The 21,026-nt window shown below is 40.0% G+C and overlaps 1 protein-coding gene across 1 annotated transcript in view; it reads left to right on the forward strand.

Annotated features, from left to right (window-relative positions):
• The window catches only part of TMC1 (transmembrane channel like 1), a 105,890-nt gene that overhangs the window by 84,242 nt on the left and 622 nt on the right, over window positions 1-21,026 (forward strand). The window contains exons 12-19 of the mRNA XM_025204454.1: window positions 3,554-3,733; window positions 5,159-5,311; window positions 6,869-6,997; window positions 10,814-10,881; window positions 14,412-14,651; window positions 16,996-17,121; window positions 19,744-19,822; window positions 19,924-20,053. Coding sequence (XP_025060239.1) covers window positions 3,554-3,733; window positions 5,159-5,311; window positions 6,869-6,997; window positions 10,814-10,881; window positions 14,412-14,651; window positions 16,996-17,121; window positions 19,744-19,822; window positions 19,924-20,053 — 1,105 coding nt within the window. The remainder of the gene's footprint in view (window positions 1-3,553; window positions 3,734-5,158; window positions 5,312-6,868; window positions 6,998-10,813; window positions 10,882-14,411; window positions 14,652-16,995; window positions 17,122-19,743; window positions 19,823-19,923; window positions 20,054-21,026) is intronic.

The following is a 21,026-nucleotide window of genomic DNA, read 5'->3' on the forward strand; positions in this document are numbered from 1 at the left end:
TGTTGACATGGCCTAGCATGCTAGGGTCTAATGTTTAGACTCAACTGCAAGTCAGAGCACCACTTACCAGATTCATGACCTCACTTAGCAGCTGGAAAAATTAAGGCTGCTTGTGAAGGCTGTAATTTTCCAGCCTTCAGAGTGCCATGAAAAGATTTGCTATCCAGAGTAATTAATCTCTCAGAAAGAGGAAAGGTTGTGTTTTCAGCTTTAGCATGCACACTAATTAGATGGATGGCTATGGAATAAGTCATTCTTGCACATCCCCATCTAGAAATAGAACACCTGATTTGGCACTCTGTAGGTGTGCCTACATGAGACTTTACTTCAGTTGCCTAATTAGCTCAGCAATAAATGTCTCAGCGTCTACATGTGTGGCACTGTTAGGATGGAGTAAGCTAATTAACTTCACCATAGGACAGTACTGCCAGACACAAGTGCTATCTTATGGCAGAGTTATTTACTCCACCACAATGCACATGTAGATGGAGTACACCTGCCGACTAACCCCACACTGAACCACCGTCATGCACCATCCAGCTCTACTGCAGCACAAGGAGATGGGTCAGAGCAGCTTTGAGCTGGCAGGCTGACTCCTAAGACTCCCTGCTGGCTAGGGCTGTGCTGCCCTGGTTCAACATGCTGTGGTCCCAGATGTGCCTTGGAACAATAAACTCTGGTGCAACTTTGGAATTTATTCAGGAATACTAATTGCAAGTGTAGTTGTGCCCTGTTACCCCATTTTTAGGTCATGGAAATGCTACTTAAATCACTGGAGCAACTCCTGTTGTAAAGAGCAGGGAAGAATCCAATCCAGATCTGACTGGGAAGCACAGTAAATGTTCTGGAACTTGGTTTCCTCCCTATACATAGACTAGATCTCTGAAAACTTCCCAAATGTAGGTTTCTGAAGGTAATATTTTGATGAAATTATTCAGTTCAATGAACACATTGTAATTCATTTTTTTGAATATCTCAAATAGTTAACCTCTTCAAACTTTTTTGAATCTTGTAATGTTGACCTTCTCTCTACCTATAAATCTCCTTGCATTTTCACTTGTTCATCATATTCTTCACTTCCATTCTTGAACAGTAATAATGTTGTCCCCTGCTGCTTTAGTATGCACCTTTCCATTCTAAAGCAATGTATTTGCTTTAGGATGAAATTGCATTGCTGGCTGTATATCACTGGTGAGTGATATCAGACTTAACTGATTTGGGTCAAACCAGTTTATACAACTTCTGTCCCAGACCCAGGAGATGATCCCTGGTTTGATTCTCCTGAGAAACTGCTTAAAGCATGCTGAATACAAGCTAATGAGCTTTAACTGACAGATGCGCATGTTTTAAATGCCCTTAGTAAGGTCTAAGTATAATGTGTAACTCCACCCTGTTAGAACTCTTTTGCCACGGGGATCCTGAACTATCTTGTATTTCTCCACTGGGACTAGGGTGGTGATTCTTGCGTCTTTCAATAGGTCAAAGTCTATGCAAACATTTGTATGCATTATATATTACATATGTTATGTGTGCACACACATACATGCTTACATGCACCCACACAGAAATACTGCTCGGTTCAATTCTGACTCTGAGTTGTTAAGCATTTGGAAGATATTTGGATGCAAGACATATTAAAGATAATGTATTGTGATGTAAAATAACAAGCATATTAAACAGCAATATTTTACCAATAAAATGGAGGGATATCTTATAGTAAGTAAAAAAAAAAATAAAAAGGAACAAATGTTCAGGATGTCTTTAAAAATTAGGCATTGCCAGAAGATGACTGTATAAAAACCATCAGCTGTTAAAATAATAAGGTCAAGGGCATAGGGAGACACAAATAGATACTGCCTCTTTCAGTTATTAAAGCCAGATGCTGCAAGGGATGGTAGCTACATGTTGTTTTATTCCTTGAATTTTAACAAACACGTAATTTATTGTTGTTATTCTAACAACTAATTCTAGCAATAATTTACACCTCTCTATACTCATAGGAAACAATATTGAATTTCTATAATGATAAAATATCCAGCTATTCTTAGAGCTTACACAGTGCTACTACCCATGTACAAAATGTGCTACTGGTTGTCTATAAATATAAAAACCCAGTAATTAGCACTAGAACTCATTAAAATCTAAAAATAGGATAGCAGAAAATAGGAAAGCCATGTATTTCTTACAGTTCTGAACACCGATCCTGCTGATTAAGTTCTATGACAGACTAAAGACCAGACTTTTCAAACTCACAAGTAGGCAACTTTATTTACCCGCATAGTCCCTTTTTGGTGTAATGATACAGGTACAGACATCTAAACTCAGCTTGCTAAAACGTACACAAATTTTTGTGTGTTTATCATATCCTTCTATCCAAAGGCAGAGGCCTTTTGATAGAAGGATATGATAAACACACAAAAATCTATGTAAATTTTAGCAAGATTGGGCTCTTTGCATTAATCTCAGAGAAATCTCAGATGAGATCTGCACAGATAACTGATCTTTCACTCCTCTTTTTTTTTCAATTTATTTATTTGTTACCAACAACCAAAAAAGAAAGACAATACTGGTGGATTGTTTTTCTTTGTGGCATCCTAAAATTAATTTTGTTTGGTTTTCAATTAAAATGTTTAATTCACTCCAAAACCAAGCACTTGATTGTACTTTCAAAGTTATTTGTGTCTTAAAAAAATATTTAGGTAATTTAAAAAATGAAAGTTTATTTTAAAATTAAAAAAAAATCATTTAGAATTTTCAAAGTTTGGCAAAAATGAGTCACTGAATTTGGCACAAAATCACTACTAGTCTCAGTTGACCCAAAGCTGCATCTTTCAATGAATAAAATTATCATTCCAAATTTCTGAGTTCTCTGCAAGATATATATATAAGAAAGAAGTCAAACAAACATAACAAAACAAAACAAAACAAAACAAAACAAAACTGGTTTTGCCTATACTTCAGCAACAAATTATGAGCGGTTCCATTCATTCTGTGGAATACATAATCCTTATTGAAGTTCAAGATAGTTAATAGAGCTGGGTATCTTTCTATTCTTGGACAAAATGAGTTAATACAAACACAGGATCCAATAACAAGAGATATAAAAGAAATATCAGATTTGTTTGCACATGCAGTGTTGACAATCATTTAAAGATATTCCAGGATTCATGTAAGGCCCCAGATCCTCAACTACATTTTATTTAGTGGTGCACTGTTCTAACAGTACTTCTCTTTGTTTCACTCAGGGCTCTTTGGGAACTCATTATCAAAAACATGCAAAAGGCATTACAGTTTAGATGTGAAATAATATCTGAAATACATGAAAATCCCTCTGAGTTGGTAGTAGATTTTATAACTGGAATAAAGATACCAATGTTTGATTATTCTTTCCAGTGCTAGTGATTAAGAAAAAAGGAATCCCTTATTATTTTTTCACAGTAGATCACCACTTATTTTTCACCTTCATGCTTTTTTAGTGTACTATGTGAAATACTAGCTAAAATGTCAGGGGAAAGCCAAAGTGTCTGATGTTCTTGTGTGTGAATCTTTGCAGGTGAACATGGTCATGTCCCTCTTGGGCATGTTCTGTCCAACTTTATTTGATGTCATCAGTTCTCTGGAAAACTACCACCCACGAATAGCTCTCAGATGGCAGCTGGGACGCATCTTTGCTCTCTTCTTAGGCAATCTGTATACGTTCATTATTGCCCTCATGGATGATATTAACCTCAAGGCAAGCTACTTAGTGGGAATCTCTCATCAGTATTGAATATCTATTTTAAAATTGTTAATAACTTAAGACAAGGGTTGCCAAACTGGGTTTGTTCTCTCCAGTGAGGTTTTGAATTGGAGTGGAGGACAGGGATAGGAACAGGGGACTGGGGTGGAGGCAGGGAGCAGGAGACTGCACTGTGGGCCTTGTTACACATTAATTTTAGGCAGCTCCTGGAGCTCTTAACTCCTGGATTGTCTACACATTAACACCTGAAGCACATTTTAAGTGCACTTTAGGCAGCTTAAAGTTACAGCACTCCAGGGAAAATTTATTTTTGATCCATGTTACGCAGCTTGTGTTCCATTAATGTGTGGCCACTCCCCATGGATGAATGGCCTGAGTTGCAGTCCTCTAGTATCCCAGGCTGCAGTGTTCCCTCTCCTCACCCTCCTTTTCTTTGTGGATAAATTGTTCATCCCCTGAACTCTACTGCCCAGAGGGTGGTTCTGGCACCAAGCCAACTCCCCTTCATGCCCCCCCCCCCATCCCAGGGTGTGATTTTCCTACCTCAGGGGTGCAACCCCATGCAAACAGTCTGCAGACCACATGTCAGCTAGCCAGACTGCAGGTCACAGATGGGTCCAGGAATGGGGTCTAGGGAGCGAGAGTGGTGAGAGGGGAAAAAAGGCAGGAGGCTGCTTTGTGTCCCCATGAGCTGGGTTTTTTTTTCCCAGGGAAGGGGCCATAGCTCCTCTAAAAGCACATTCCCTCACAGCTTCCATATCTCAGCCACCCTAGGAAGCATGAACAGCACTCCTCACAGCCCAATCCCAAATCACAATTTATTAAAACATAAGACCTCCTTTAATCTACTCCCTCTTTATTTCTTTTTACATACTTTTTAAAACTTATTTTTGTTTTATCTTTCAGTGGCTGTCTTCCTTCTTTTCACCACCCTGACTTCCATTCCACTTCCCATTTCATTACCCACCCCCATCCCAGTAACTCTCTGCCTCCCAGCTTCATGTTCCTGCCCCTCAACCCATCACTCACATCCCCTACCTCGAGTATGGAAAGAAGCCTGTCCTGGATCACCAGCCCTATAGTGGCAACTCAGATCTGTAGCTCTTAGTCAGACCCTGTTTGGCAGGACTGTAGTGGCAAGTCACAGCTGTGCAGTTGGGAGAGAGTCAAGAAATCTCTTAGCCTTAAGTTGTGACTGCTTCAAACTTGAGCTAGCCCTAACACCAATCAACATTTGAGCAGATCAGAGTACAACATGTAACAAGTCCCTGTTTTTTCCATATTGCTAAACAGGATGGGGTTCTGGCTAGGGAGGGAGGTTCTTCAGGGTCAAGAAGGTGTTAGTGGTTCCCAGCTGTTCCCATACAAAAATAACCCCATACCAATTGTATCTGTTGTTTATTAAAAATATACTTCTAGCTCGAAGAAGAGAAAATAGTGAGATATAATATGACAATATGGGAAGCCAGCCTCTACAATGGTACAATCCCAGAGAATGCCACAGCTCCTCCAATACAGGTGGATCCTGCAGATGTTCCTCGAGGACCATGTTGGGAAACAATGGTAGGGCAGGTAAGGAGATACATATTTAGACTAACTTTGGGAAAATGACTGTAGTGGATCACTCACAAGGCTTTACATCATTACCTCTTTGTTTCTACTGCCGAGACTTTATATCATCACTGTGCTTCTACTGACACCTGACATTTTCCTAACGTAGGAAAAGATGTGGGGAAGGAGCAGAGAGAATAGATGCTATGCCACTAAACTAATGGACTGAGAAATACTTACTTTTTCTCTGAGACCTACACTAGGTCCTCAAATCTCTTGCCCTGTAGTCCGCCATGATTGGAATAATTTCCTTTCTATGTCCTTTATCCTGTACATTTAACATTTATGAAAGGTGGTGGATTGAGCAAGTGATAGATGAGTGAAGTAATTTTGCATGGAGTTTTGATAGGCAAGATTAAGTTACGACTGCAAAGCGATCATACCAAAGGTAAATAAAAAAAAAGTAGCTCAACAAGGCAAGACTCACAAAATCATCGGTAGTCATTGCTGTGCACTTGAGTACTCATTTCCACTGCATTTTCAACTATAAGGCCTACTGGTGTGCAGTTTCAAGCAAAGCCTTTTAGTGATGAATATACTTCATATTTTTGCTTCATTCACTTGAATATTCTTCTTTATCTAAATGACCCTGGTCCTATGTGGCTCTCTTTGATGTCCTCAACTGTTCCTTTGCCTCCTTTATACCAGTTTTGCTTGTCTTTCTGAACTTCCAGCCTTTTTCCTTCCCAAGACCAAATTGTCTATGACTTCCTCAGCTCTGATGCTCCATTTACACTGTGATTTTTCCTTGCTGGTTATCAGGATCTTTATTGGATAGCCTTTTCCAAAATCTTTTAAAGAGGTCACCAGCAGGAGGCAGACTGGGAAAAAACAGCAACACAGCAGTCCCTCTGCTGTACCCATGGGTGCTTCTTGACAAGATATGAACACCAGAATCCATTGTGTATTCCTCAAATATTTTAATTCAGCTTGAGACAAGAGGGATAGAATAACAGACTTTCTGATCACCATAATAATATGACCAAAACTGAAGGTAGAGTGGGTCAGTGCATGGCAGGGTGTTTAGAAGGATCTGCAGAGGGGCATATTCATGTTAGAAATTCTCTTTCCCCAATTTCTATCTTTCAATGGCTCCTATAATAACAGGGGGAGGGAAATTAGTGGTGGTGAAAACTACACATTTTTGAAACGTTATAATGTCCAGATGAAAGGAATCATAAAGAACCAGTAAATAATTGCTTTGTTGCAACACCCCTCCACCTCAGCCTCTAGCATAGTTGGCATCCCAGAGTGGATGTGGGATTACAGCCTGGCAATCCTGGCTGGTAACATGGTCACTTAGGAGACTGTTATCATCAGCAGAATTAGAGCAGTCTGAGGACTGCTCTAACATGCCACTAGCAAATTTGGGCCAAGCCCCAGGGTCATTTAGGAGTTGAAAGGGGACAGAAAGCTCTTCTCCTTGCTATCATGTGCTGAGCTCATCAGGAAATCTAGCCCAATGTTTGTTACTGTTATTAGCCTAAACATCTTATTCAGAGAAAGTTGTGTCAACAGGAATTTGTGCGACTGACAGTCTCTGACACGGTGACGACGTACATCACGATTTTAATTGGCGATTTCCTGAGAGCTGTCTTTGTCAGGTTCTTCAATTACTGCTGGTGCTGGGACTTAGAATATGGATTTGTAAGTACTTCATTTGCTTTTTAAAAAGTTATTGTCAGGTTATTACTTGACATGTTTATGTAATTTATTTCCTTCTCAAGCCACTCAAATTCATGGAAGGCAATATTTGACAGCTTCACAATCCCTCAACAGCTTTAAACATTATCTTTACTCAGATTTCTTTTTGTCTCTGTTTACTCTATTTATCTTGCTCCTTTGCACCCTGTATTTCAGCCTCACTGGAAAATAAACCTCTGTTCACTGCAGTAGCAGCTGTTCCTTAGCTTGTCTTGCAAGCTAATCGCGTTCCCACAATATGCATCTCTGGATGTGCCAACACAGTATTCCAGAGTGGTGAGTGCTCCCATACAGCTGCCTAATGCAAACAGCAAGTTTGTAAAGCTACACTCTCCCCTTTTTCCTCAAATTTAGGGTAGGAAAGTGTGCATGAAGGAGGTATCTTTTCAGCTAAGCCCTTGTTTGGATTTATCAGTCAGAAAAAGTTGCAGAGTAGGAAAGATGTATTGCTATTCTAATTTTCTTGCAGAAGAATTCTGTCTGTTGACCATCTCTTGAAAAGACCTTATCTTCTCCTGGAATAATTCAGTTTTGCCACAGTCAACACCAGTATCCATGCCAAATGAGGCTGTTACAAGAGAATTGTAACCAGATAAACTTAGATAACTAAGATGCAATCTCTTTAGCTACTAATGTTAATAAAAGGCATATCTGAGCACTGTCCTCTTAAGGGGATCCAGAGCATCAGAGGGAATTCCGTATGACTCCAAGATGATGTGCAGTCTGATGACTGGTCGGCAGACCTCTTCCATTGGTAATGCTATAGTCTTGATCCATTTGCTTTTCTATATAAACGTCTGTCTTGCCGAGTTTTCATTTCAGCCACTGTTCCTCATTAAGGTGCTTATTTTTCACAGGGCTTGGGATAGATGTTGCCAATAGTGTTTGTTTTTGGTATGAAGAAGATGCAGAGCTGGATCTCATCTACATATGCTGGCAGCAGACATCATGGGAGTTGATATGCTGTAAATCTTACTGCTTTGATGAGAAGCAGTGTGTCAAGACCCCCTTTATCAATCTCTGCAGGAAATGCAAATGACATTGTGGAATTTAGGGGCAAAAAAGCTTTTAAAAATGCCCTTTATTTCCTGACAGTTTCTGTAGCCAGCCAAAGGCAACCAGCGCAAAGATTAATATCACTAAGGAGCTCATCATCATTACCAAAAAACGTAACACCATTCCAGATTTCTGGATGATATGACTAGGATACTTATCCAGAATAAATGGTCAGGGAATTTTGAAGGTTTAGGGCCAAACCCTTGTTTGCTCTGCGTGTAAGTATGGGAGGTAGAGAGTGAGCAAGAGAGAGAGAAATAAGGGGTGCATCTACACAAGCCACTTACTGTGGAGTTGCCTAATTAGCTCAGCAGTAAAGTGCCGCTGTCTACCTGAGCAATGATATTAGGCTGGAGTAAACTAATTAACTCTGCCATAGGATAGTACTGACCAACACAAGTACTATTCTATGGCAGAGTTATTTCCTCCACTGCACTGAATGTGCAGATGGTGACTGGGGCTGGCTGGGGCATGTTGACCACAAAGGGCTACATTGGCCACATCTATATATGAGCTTTACTGCCAAGTAGACTAATTACCTGTGAAGTAAAGTGTCAGCATCTACATGCATGACAGTATTAGGCTTCAGTAAATTAATTTAGGCCAACATAAGGTAGTACTGTTGGGCACAGTACTATCTTATGCCGGGGTAATTTACTACAATTAAATGCATGTGTGGGCATGGACTGTGGACACAAATTGTGCCTGGTCAGCCCAGCTAGACTGGGGCCGGACTTATGCCTGCTTCCTAGCCATACAGCTCTACACTTTAAGCATCTTTGTGCCCCAGCCAGCCCCTCCACCGCCAGATGCTGCCACCCAGAGCCTGGGGCTGATCTCCTGTGTCCCTTGCTAGTCTGGGCCTGCTCCATCCCAGCTCAAAGTCCTGCTGTCCCACGTGCACATGTAGATGCTGCGCCCAGGAGTAGTTTACTCTCACTCAAACTGCTCTGGAGTTTATTGCTTCACATTAATTGCACATGTAGACCCAAACACTATGTAAAAAACTTTTTCCCCCTCATTTAAGAAGGCTAGGCATGCCCAGAGTTATACTTTTGACAAGGACTTAGAAATAGACACTTGATAGGCTTCTCTTAGAAATGTGTTATCAGTGGCGAAATATCAAAATTGTGGAATGTTTACATACAAGCGAGTAGATGCCCTTTTTTCCATTATTAATTATTATTTATTTAACATCATCAATTTGTTTTTTGGATGATGATGCCAAATTAATGTTCAGTCGATAATTATCACACGAAAGGTCCTATTTCAAAAGAATCATTCTGTTTGCAAGTTCATGGTTAAAGAGCCAGATTCAGTAGTGTAATCTAGATACTTGGTGCTGCTCAGTCCAAACCTTCTCTTATAAAGCCAAGATAACCTAAGCTTCCATATTCTTTACACAGTTAGGAAATGCAAGCAGATGGTTTTTCCTGGTTATTTTTCATGCTGCCAGACCTACTGACAATCTTTAAAATGAAAATCAAGCTGAGCTCTTTCTGCCTTTTGATTCATCATCAGTCATAATGAATCAGAAAGCAAAACTTAATGGAAAATCTCTTTGATAGTGTATAATTAGGGAATCTCTGTAAATCAGGGAGGAAGTACCCCCTGCAGTGACTCCTTTAATTTTTTTCATTATGCTGCTTGCTCCCCCACCCCTGATTGGTGGTGGGGCTGGGTCATTTGCCACTGATCACTAGGGAAGTGAAAACCTTAGACTTACATATGCTGCAGTTTTTGCCTCCCCACTGCTGATTGGCAGAGAGGCCCTGGTGGTCCTGCCATTTGCCGCTGACTAGTAGGGTGGCAAAAAGCATGGAATATTTAAAACCAAGGTTTTTGCTTCCCTGGTGATCAGTGGCAAATGGCCCAGCCAGTGGGACCCCTCTGCCAATCAAGGGCATGGGTGCAAGCAGTGAAATGGAAAAAAAAGGAGTCACTGGGTTGGGGGGGGGTGGGGGGAGGGGAACTTCCTCCATGATTTATGGAGATCCCTATGTATACTATCAAGGGATAATATAAAATAATGTTCTACTTCTGTTGAATCCTACTCATGAAGTAATGAGAAATTGAATGGTCAGATATTATTCTTTTGCATCAGAAGAAAGACATACATACATACATACATACACAGAGAGGGAGGGAGGAGTATGTCTAACAGTATTGTATATGTACTTTTTATACAAAAATAGTTTAAAAGAACATTCTACTTACAACAATCCAAACTTTAGAATTCCAGACACTAATTTACAACTTAAATTTGAGTCCCTTGTTAAAAATATGTTCAGGAATACTGTTGTGATACCTTTGAGGAATTATAGGTTGGGTGCCTTACAACCCTATTTTCCTCTATGGGCTGCTGGATGCCCTGCTGGAAAGTGTCAGCCATAGTTTGTCTCGCTCTACACTCTTCTTCAGTCATCAGAACAAACTGAGTATTCATGCCTTTTATATTTTCCATCAGTGCCTTCCCTTCCACAAATTCAATAAGACTTATAATTGCAGGTTTTATTTAAAGCTGAACAATGGTCTTCAATCATATTCATTTGTTTCATGTACCATTGTTAACATGCAACAAGAGCCTTGACAAGACATTGCCAATATGCTGTATTGTAGATGCCAGTTTCAGTCTATTCCCAAGTCAGTTAAAGACCTTTCTGAAAAGCCTAATTAAAGCATTTGTGTCTTTTCCCCCCTCAGCCTTCTTACTCAGAGTTTGATATAAGTGGAAATGTGCTGGGACTGATCTTCAACCAAGGCATGATCTGGTAGGCATAGCAGATGACGTTTTTAACAGATCTTTTAAGATGTACTGCAGGCCATCTTGGTCGCCTGGGCCATATCATTTCAAAGGCAATGTGAAAAAATCCACGTTGCCTTTGAAATGATGTCTCTATTGCTTATCCGAAACATTGAACTTGCTTCACTTCTGCATTGCTCCAGCTTTTGGCACGTGCAACTCAACAGATATCAAATATGGATATGCTGCAATCAATTAAGTTTAAGCAGCATAAAATTAGAGTAACAGAGTGATGAATCAGCCCCAGGCTAAGCTTATAGTGCCAGATTCACCAGTGTACTCTGTTTTGTTTTCCTATGGTAAAACACAGCAGTTATAAAGCCAGGTTTATGGCTGCTATGTTTTTCTGGAGGAATGCAAACCAGCTGGAGCATATTGTTGACTCTGATCTGTAGCCGTATATTAAACTTGTATTAGCATATCATAAAAACACAGAGTTTCTCCATCAGAACGATTTTTCTTGGCCCCTGCACTCTATGCAAAAAATCCCCAAATAAATAAATATAAAAAACAAAACTGCTACGGGAAACTATGGGAAGACCTAGTGGTAGTGTTCATCTTTGTTATGTATGTGAGACCTAATTAGCTGTACTTCTACCATCTGCTGGTTATGCAGGATACAAAATAAGATGCAAGTATCAGACACCATAACCAAATGGTATTCTCTCTGTCTCTCCTTCGCCTGTGTGCAGTGACTCAACCACTTGTTACATTATCAAATATTTCTATGTAGTAAAAATAAGCAGGTTACATAAATATAATTAACATAGCAAAAAGTAGGAGAGATCTTCATTAACTGAGCTAGTAAGTGTTGGAACTGCTGGGAAAACAGGGTGGTGTGCTTTACTCAGGAACAATCTCTCTTCTCATTAATGAGACAGAACTGATAAGCCCTGTTGTGTATCCTTCTCAGCCCTCAGTTGTAAAAGCAAAGGCTGATTATGTTTGAACCTGCATTGGTGTTACTCTGATGTAACTTGGTTGACTTCAGTTTCTGCCAGCTCATGGCTAGTCCACAGGCTAGCTAAGTGGTGTGGAGCCAGCACATGGGTGCAGTTCTGCAAAATGGCCTGATCTATTCACATACATTCATGGAGCGACCCCTTATGCCAGCTCCTTTGTGGAGCAGTAATATAGCATTCAGGGCTATGTTATCCAGCCTTCAGGGCTTCCCACAGAGCTAGAAGTTTGGTAGAAGTGGGGCAGCAATTAAAATTGCTACTGCTGCCCTGCCACCAAACTTCCATGGGCAGTTCTGGGGGCCAGATGACATGGCTCTGTGGGCTGGATCTGGTTTGTGGGTTGAAGGCTGAGCACCACTGCTCTATTGCATTATGGCATCCCAATTATATCTGCTTTTCTAGCCACCCAAACACCTAGAACAGACCTTTATCTCTTAGCACTCACAGCTGACAAATCTGGGATAAGCAGGACATTTGTATATTGAATGTGGTTCTTGTGATACAACCTGTCTATTTCATACTGCATTTCATGGCGTTAGGATGATATCATATGATACATCATGGAGTCACAGAGATGTGAACCTCTTCTGCCCATCAGTTAATTTGTCCATGAATTAAAAATCCAAAGGGCCAGAGATCTGAATTGACATAACACGTTATGTTATTGGCTTGGATCTCAGTGACTGCCTCTACATGAGCAAGTCATTTAGTACTTGCTTAAGCATATAACTGGCGTTACTGCACTGTATGGTTATTTTTAGCTGCTACTGTGCGGTAGCATCGGCATTATGGTTCATGTCCAGCAACACTATGTCGTCGTAGCAATGAGCGTCTCGACGTAGTATTTTGTGTAGACGTGCCCAGTATGTTGTTTCCTGTATAAATTCTGACATTCCCAATCAATAAACATGTAACATTTCTGTCACGTTCACTCCACTGTTCATCAGAATGATACAGGTGCAGCATAACATGTGTTCACAAGTTTATGCACCATTGATAGCAGTCATAAATTCTGTCACCCTAATTAACACTTGGGAGGTGGTTGAAAATCAGGGATGAGATTGGGTTGATTCTTGATTATTCTCTAATTATGTCTACAGACATGACAAATTTCTATGCTGTATGGTAACAATATACACTTTCTAGCATAGGCACTAATCCTATAAAGTGGAGGTTCCATATTGACCTGGCCACTACATACTGCAGGGACCCGAGAGCATACCTACTAAAGAAATATAGTGCTGAGAGCTTTTAGTGTAGCTCATGGGTTGGGTCTGTCCTATGTCTGCAGAGGATTGAGACACCTGAACATGGGCACATTTGTAAATATGCATGTGTATGGCACGTCGGGAGATTCCTCTTCCTTTTTTTCTTTAAAGGTTTTTGTTCTGCAAAGTGCGTTGGCTGCAAGCCTCCTCATGTGAATTTCCATATTAATAAGCCATCTGCATGACTTCCTTTGCATTGCTATAAATATCACGCCTAAAAATTATGTTAATGGGCACAAATTAGTTTAAGCCTCAACTTACTGGAGTCAGTGAAAGTTTTGGCAATTGATTGTAGTGAGCATAGGTGCATAAGTGTTTTCCTCCAGTAAGTATAGATTGAAAGGGTGGTGGGGGGAATGGAGGCATAATATCATCATACAAATACCTTGCTCTTTCATAGAGCCCAAAGTGCCTCCTACCAAGATAAGGGTACTTACTTCCATTATAAAGATAGGGAAACTGAGGCATGCAAAGGAGAAGTGACTTGCCTAAATCATCTAATGGCCCAGTGACACAGGAGTAGAACTCAGGTTTACTGAGTCTCAACCTGTACTCCTTGATTTGACCATACTAATGAAAGGAATTATTCCTTCTGCTGCTCTGAGGTCCTAAGTTCAGATAAAATTAAATAAGTCCATAGCATTTTAAAGTCATAATCATGTGGCAGTATGTAAAAACCAACCTTTATCAGAAACTTTAGGTTTTTCATTAGAATCAGGTATTGAATAACTGTGGCATAGTTTAAGTGAAATATGCATCAGGACAGAAGATAGTTAAAAAAAATAATTGATAAGACCCAACAATAATAGAATAATTAAGAATAAGCTGGATGATGGTCATCCAAACAGGGTGCTCATAGATGCTTTAAAAAAATTGGCATTTCTTGTTTCCTACAAAAAATAACAGTCTACCTGAGCTACTTTGAGAATGAAACAATCATTTAAAGGGGAGAGAGAAAAGGAAAGTTGCTTACATTTCACTAAGGAATTGGTTAAAATTCATTTGCAGGAAAAGGGGTGCCTTAAGGTATGGAAAGGAACATATTACAAGGGTGTTTTGTCCATGTGTCGTAAGTTTGTTCTAATGGGAAGAACAAAGAGTCAAGACCAATAAAAGGGGTTTAAATGATGTTTTATGAGCTAGAGGTTGTTGTGTACTGTGTGTGGGTATAAAACAATGAGATATGAAAGCACAATGGGGGTGAAAGGCTGTGGTATACGTTGAGCTATTAACATTTTACAACAGAATGTTTTGTTGTGTGTTCCTAGGATGGGTTCTTTTTATGCTCCGTGCCTTCCAGCTATCAACATATTTCGTCTCCACACCTCCATGTACCTGCAGTGCTGGGCTGTGATGTGCTGTAATGTCCCTCAGGAGAGGGTCTTCAAAGCCTCCAGATCCAATAACTTCTACATGGCCATGCTGCTGTTTATTCTCTTCCTCTCCACGCTGCCTGTTGTGTACACTGTTGTTTCTATCCCACCATCTTTTGACTGTGGCCCATTCAGGTCTTTTGCATTTTATAGGCATCATTTTATTAACTGATAAGTTATCTCAGCATATAAATGTTTACAATGAATGACATGACAGCTAAAATTAGGTTTCGGACTAGGTGTTGACATTGATGTGGCTTTATCTGTGCATAGAACTATACCTTTAAAGGATTAATGAAGACCTAGAGAAATTATTAGTTATTTTCAAAGAAGTACATGGCTGGTAGGATAGAAATGCTTTTCTAAATGAAAATCTTGTTATTTTTGTAATCAAATCTGAATTTATATGTGAAGAGTAGGGGACCGATCCATTATAGATGCATGCTTTACCTGTTTGAGATCAGGTGGATTTCAGGAAGTTCTAGAAACACACTGTAAGGAGGTGCTGTGTGCTGACAAGAGGTGAATTAGATGATCTTATTAGGGCTTTTCTATAGGTAAGATCAGACATTCTTTGTAGAGTGGTTCAGCACTTTTGGGAACTGTAATTTTAAGCGTGGCATTGAATTTGTTTCTGGTGCTGAGAGTCTCATTGTTGAGAACAAGGGAAATAAATTATTTTAGGTGTGGATGGGAATGATATCCCCCAGTATGCTTGGGTAAATCCAAGCATACTGACATAAGAATAAATAGAAAATGTAGATCATTTTGACTATGATACTAAAGTGACTTGTGGGTGTATCACATTTTTGAGTGCCCAGTTTGAGTACTTTACAGGGGATTTTCAGAAAGTGCCGACCACTTAGAAAATATGGACCCTTTCAGGTATCTCAAACTGGCACCCAAAACCTGAAGCAGCCACACACTTTTTTTGAAGAAGTATATAGGATAGAATAGCTATGTTTATCCAGAAGCTAATACTGCATTGCTGATCCACACTGTACATATTTGCAATATCTGTGAAGAGAATGTCAGCATTTCTGTTTGGCTTTAAGTGTGACATATTAGACTAATGAGTCTAATTAGTAAGCAATAATTAGACACATGAAATACAGATTTTAAAATGTTTACGTCTTTGATATCTGCTTGAAAAATGTGTTAGTAGTGTTAGAAGAGAGCAGTAAAAAAGACATCCTGTTTCCAGTGAAGAGCTTGAATAATACATTAATGTCACAAGTAAAGTGATCTCTGCGTAATCCCCAGTGCCTTTTTGTAAATGCACAGAAGTCTTAACATCATAGCTCTAAAAAGTTGCTTTGGTTACGGGCAAAATGTTCAGGAGGTGTTCTCCACCAGAGACCAGTCACAAAGTGAGGGAAATTCATGACACACCAGAAAATATGCTGAGGCAAGATTTCAAGGAACTGATGATAACAAAGCTGGTGATGCTGACTAATGATTGTCATTAATGAAGTCATATTATAGGAAACATAAAGGGCGACATCTGGAGACCAGTTTGCAAAATTGCAGTTTCAGACATTGTGCAGATATAAGATTGGAGATACTAGAAGAGCTGCAGCAAGTTTTTTTTTTTTTTAAAAAGCCGAGAGAACAAAAGTTACTGCTTTAGCTTCTTATCTGCTATTTGTTCTTGACCTAGATATTTAATCCTTTAAGAGCCTGAAATTTATTGTTTTTTCATTGTTTCCTGTGTCATACCTTCCTATCACTGAAAGTTCCACCTTCTTTTTCATATAACCAATAGACACCCATTACATAACTGGAAATGTGCTTCTCTAATCTGCTTTGCTGTAGTCACCAGAGTGCACCATGCCAAAACATTGTGTAATGTGTGTAATATTTAAAGGCAATATTTAATGCAAGTTCAGCAGTGCTTTCTAGATCTGAGCATTGTAGCCTTGTGATAGGTTTAAGATATTAGTAAAGTTGAAAGGGGACAGGTCTTACATGACCTTGGAGAACAGGATAAGGGTGCAGAGAAAGGCCACCCACATGATCAAAGTCCTGGGGGATAGGCCCTATGAGGAGAGACTTTGGGATCTGGGTTTGTTCAGTCTGGGTAAAAGAAGGCTGAAGGGTGACTTAATAGCTGCCTACAAATATGTCAAGGAAGAACACCAGGATCAGGGAGAGCAACTTTTCAGAAAAGCACCCCATGGAAGGATGAGGACAAACTAGCTGAGGAAAAGTTTAGGCTACACATATGGAAAAACTTCTTTTCCATATGAGTAACTAAAGGAGGATACATTTATAGTAATGCTACAAGTCAAACTTAGCTTTAATGGGGTAGGAAGAAAACATGTATTAGATAAATGTGGTATGGGACACTTACTAAGGCCTTAACTATAAAGACTTTAGATGTACTATGATAAAGCTACATGTTAATACTGCTACATTGGAATTGCTGGGGCATGGTTAGCTTTTGCATTTAACAGTGGTAACCTTTTGCTTTTGATAGTGGGAAAACCAGAATGTACGAGGTCATTGGAGAAACCTTGGAGCATGACTTCCCTTCCTGGTTTGCAAAAGTGTTTGGTTATGCCTCTAACCCTGGATTGATTCTGCCCTTCATATTGCTCATGGTGTATGTACAGTATCCTAAATCAAAGCTTTTCTATGCAACTCTTTATTCAGTTTCTTTTATTGTGAGCCTCCACAGCCCTATGTGACTACTTGAAAAGTAATCAAGCACAGTCCTGATTGCCCTGTGGTGAAGGACTTGAAGAATTCATGAACCTTCTGCTTGATCATAATTAATATGCATATGCACAAAGGGCAGGCTTCCTGTTCTCTTTCTTTTTGTTACCATAGTGCCAAGAATCATTAAGATGCAAAAAAAACTATGAGGGGCTTAAAATGCAGTAAGTTTGATCAGCCTGTCTATTAGTAGAATTGCATATCACAAAAAACTTGCATCTTTAAAGAGAAGTCTTATAACCAGGGATCCTGGTTTTCTCTCATTAAAAAAAAATCACAAATTCTCTGACAAAAATGGCAAATTCTCTGATAAACCCCCCCAAATCCATTATTAAAATTAAAAGCACCATGCAGCCCCCCACCCCAGCCCTGCTGATGCCCCTCACCCCACCAATGCTTCCCCCAGCCCCGTGGTGCCCCTCACTGCCTCCTAAAGCACCTCAAGCCCTGATGGTGCTCCTCGCTTCCCCCACAATGCCACCCCCAGCCCTGCTGGTGCCCCTCACTGCCCCCACAACAGCCCCCCAACCCTCCTCATGCATCTTGCCCCCCCCCACAGCCCCTGCCCCCCAGTCTTGCTGTAGGGGGCCCCAGCTGCCAGGGCTATTGGGCCAGGGACCCAAGTCTGCAGCTCCCTGCCCCTAACAGCAGGCAGCTGCAGCAGAAGCAGCATGGAGCTGACTCCCCCAGTGCAGCTGCCTGCTTGGATGGAGCTGGGGCCAACTCCTGGATCCCTCCCAGCCCTGCCAGTGCCCTCAGCTATGACCCACAACCCCCCAGCCCTGCCAGAGGGACCCCCAGCCCCCTGCAAGCTCCACTTACCTAAGGCTCCAGGAAAAGAGTGAAGCTGAGCTGAGCGGAGCCATGGCTGACTGAGAGCCTCAGGCCCTGCTCTTCCCCTCCCCATCCTCCTCCCCCTCCAGACAGGGCTAGGGGTCCCCCCTCCCCCCCGTTTGCAAACAGCTCTTGCAGGCTGGAGCTCAACCAGTCTGCAGAGCTGTTTGCAAAAGCAGGGAAACTGTGGGTATCCCTGTTAAAAGGAGAAATCCACATTTATCTGATAAAAAAGGAAAATCTGTGGTTTTCTCTGTTTTTTCCATGGGAAACGGAAAACCTGAATCCCTGCTTATGACTGTTCTACCAAGATGTAGAACTCTGCCCCAGCAAATGAGGATATAGAAAGTTACATAATAATGAAGAGGGCTGAAAAGCAGGAAAATTACCATGCTGGGTGAGAAGTAGAAGGCAGATAGATGGTAGTGGCTGCACAGAGGACTTCATAGCTTCATACTTTAATAGTGCTCAGGGTCAGAAGGGACCTTAATAGATCATTAGCTCTGACCCCCAAGACTTCCATTCTTGACTCTTTGGTTATAAAGCCAGCCTGAGAAGCATGTTGTACAACATAACTGCCATGATTGTTGGCTATACCGTTGTTCTGTAAGATCTCCATTTAAAATCACTTTGCTGAAGTTTAGACTGGAAAATGGAATTTATTCACAACTGTTCCAAATGATTAGTACCTGTGTTCCCAAAGAAGGACTATACAAAGTTCAACTAATAAACAGACATATAGGATCATTAAGCACAACATTAAAGTGCTGTGAAATATTGCTTTGTAAAACTGAAAATGTTTTAAAATAGATAATAGAATGTAATAGAAACTGCAGAGAGATCTTATCTAGACAGAATGAAATGATGACATTAAATCTGACCATTTGAAATCATGCTATGGAGCAACCTTATAAGAAGACAAAGAGCTTCAGTTGCCCCACTGAAATATATGGTTAGTTCCCTCTGATCTAGTGAGAACTACTTATATCCCAAAACAAGGCAATATGGCCCAAAACAATGACACAAAAAGATAATATAAGACAAGGAAAAACAGAGAAGACAAGACAAAATATGATCTTATTTCACTTAAAAGCATTATAAACTGCTACCATCATTGAAAGACATACAGCTATATATTTAAAAACTGCATCAGGCAGTCTTTTTCTCTTGCTAGGAAAAAATTACAGTTTAGAGTAAAGAGCATACTTTTCCCTTCATGGCTTTGTTGGCTTCCTTGGTAGTTCTTGAATTTGCATATTGTTATGTATGTTTAAAGGACTTTATATATAAACATTTACCAATTTTTAAACTATACTGTAAATCTTTCACAGTGCTATTCTGTAGAACGCCCATATTAATGAAGCACAGATTTGTGGAGCTGTGTATTTAACTAATATAACAACCAAATGAAGCATTTTAATAAAGATAGTAATTTTTTCAGTTGGTCTATAATGGGATCTAAACTAGAGAAGCACTTCCTTTCTCTGTGAAGAAGCACATAATTGAACTGTCAAAATGCTAATATTAATAAGATAATGAAGTAGAATAAAAGCTGTGCTACTCACATTAATGCGTTTTAGAACAGAGACATCTAGTTATTGTTATATGAACTTGTTATGAATGCTAGAGTGGTGAAATCATTACCAAACAACATATTCATTTTCTTTTTATTTAGCTTGGGTATCTATTATCTCAATGCTACATCCAAAAGCTACAAGGAGGCTAACTTGGAGCTCAAAAAGAAGCTACAGATGGTAAGTATACTACAAGGAGAGCAATAATATTGCTTCTGGTTCTTAAACAGTAAGGTCACAATTCAGTAATTAAAGGATTTATCTGTCCCCCTTTTTATCAGCAAGCTGAAGAAAACAAAAAGAGAAATAAGCAAAAAGCACAAAAAACAAATGAGATGGAAGAAAACCCACTCGACCCAGACCCACCACAACCCAAGCCAAAAAAAGAAGAGACCTCTTCAGCAAATCAAGGTGGGGAATGTTCTGAAGATGTTTGTTTCTTATGAAAGGTAGCGTTCTTCAATAATAGTCCAGCACTCCATAGAAAATAACATTTGCAAGCTTTAGTAAGTTGAAAAGTAAGGGCCCAGTCCAACAAAGCAAATACTGTATTTAAATACATACTCAGTGCATTTACATGATTTAGTACTTGTATAACCAAATACCAAATAAATGCGCGGTAACTGGAATTACTGCACAGTAGCACCGGCAAAAGTCTTTAGGTGTTGCTACTGTGCAGTAGCTTAATAATACTGTGCAGTAGTGTATTAGTGCTGTGAGTTCTGTGATGCTACTGCACAGTATTATTTGGCTGCTGTGTGGTCAGCGCCCTATATAGATGCACTCACTGTATATCAACTATACCAATTTTATACCTAAAAGTAAGCTTGCACTTAAATCTTTTTCCATGTTTGAAGGCTAACTATGGGATATTATAGTAATTTTTATTAATACCAGAATGCTGAGGGACAGATTAGGACTTTTAAGTCAAGGTTTTAGCAGGAGAGATGCAGTATGGCCATGTCATCGCAGCCATCCTCAGGAGAAAATCTGGCTTATTCAGTTAGAATTACTTCCCGTTAACTCCTATATTGTCCATTCAGCAGTTTCATGACACTTCATGAATGCAGTATTCTTGTTCCTCTGTACTCAGCGGGCATGCCAGAATACAACTTGTCTGAAATGACTAGTACTGGGAGAGGTCAATTATGCAATACTAGGATGAGAGAGGTAGGTAGCCATGTTAGTTAGAAGTTGGGCAGAAGGCAGAGAAGGGTGGTTCCTTATAAATTAATTCATTCAGAGAGGCATGAACTTTCATAGGCTACAGCCTACTTCAACAGATGCCGACAAAGTAGACTAAGGCTTATGACTCTCTGAACAAGTTAGACTATAAGGTGCCACTCTGTCCCATCTGCTATCAATAATAGGAAGGTTCCTGCTG

The sequence above is a fragment of the Alligator sinensis genome, unplaced genomic scaffold, assembly GCF_000455745.1.
Source record: "Alligator sinensis unplaced genomic scaffold, ASM45574v1 scaffold308_2, whole genome shotgun sequence".
Lineage (NCBI taxonomy): Eukaryota > Metazoa > Chordata > Crocodylia > Alligatoridae > Alligator > Alligator sinensis.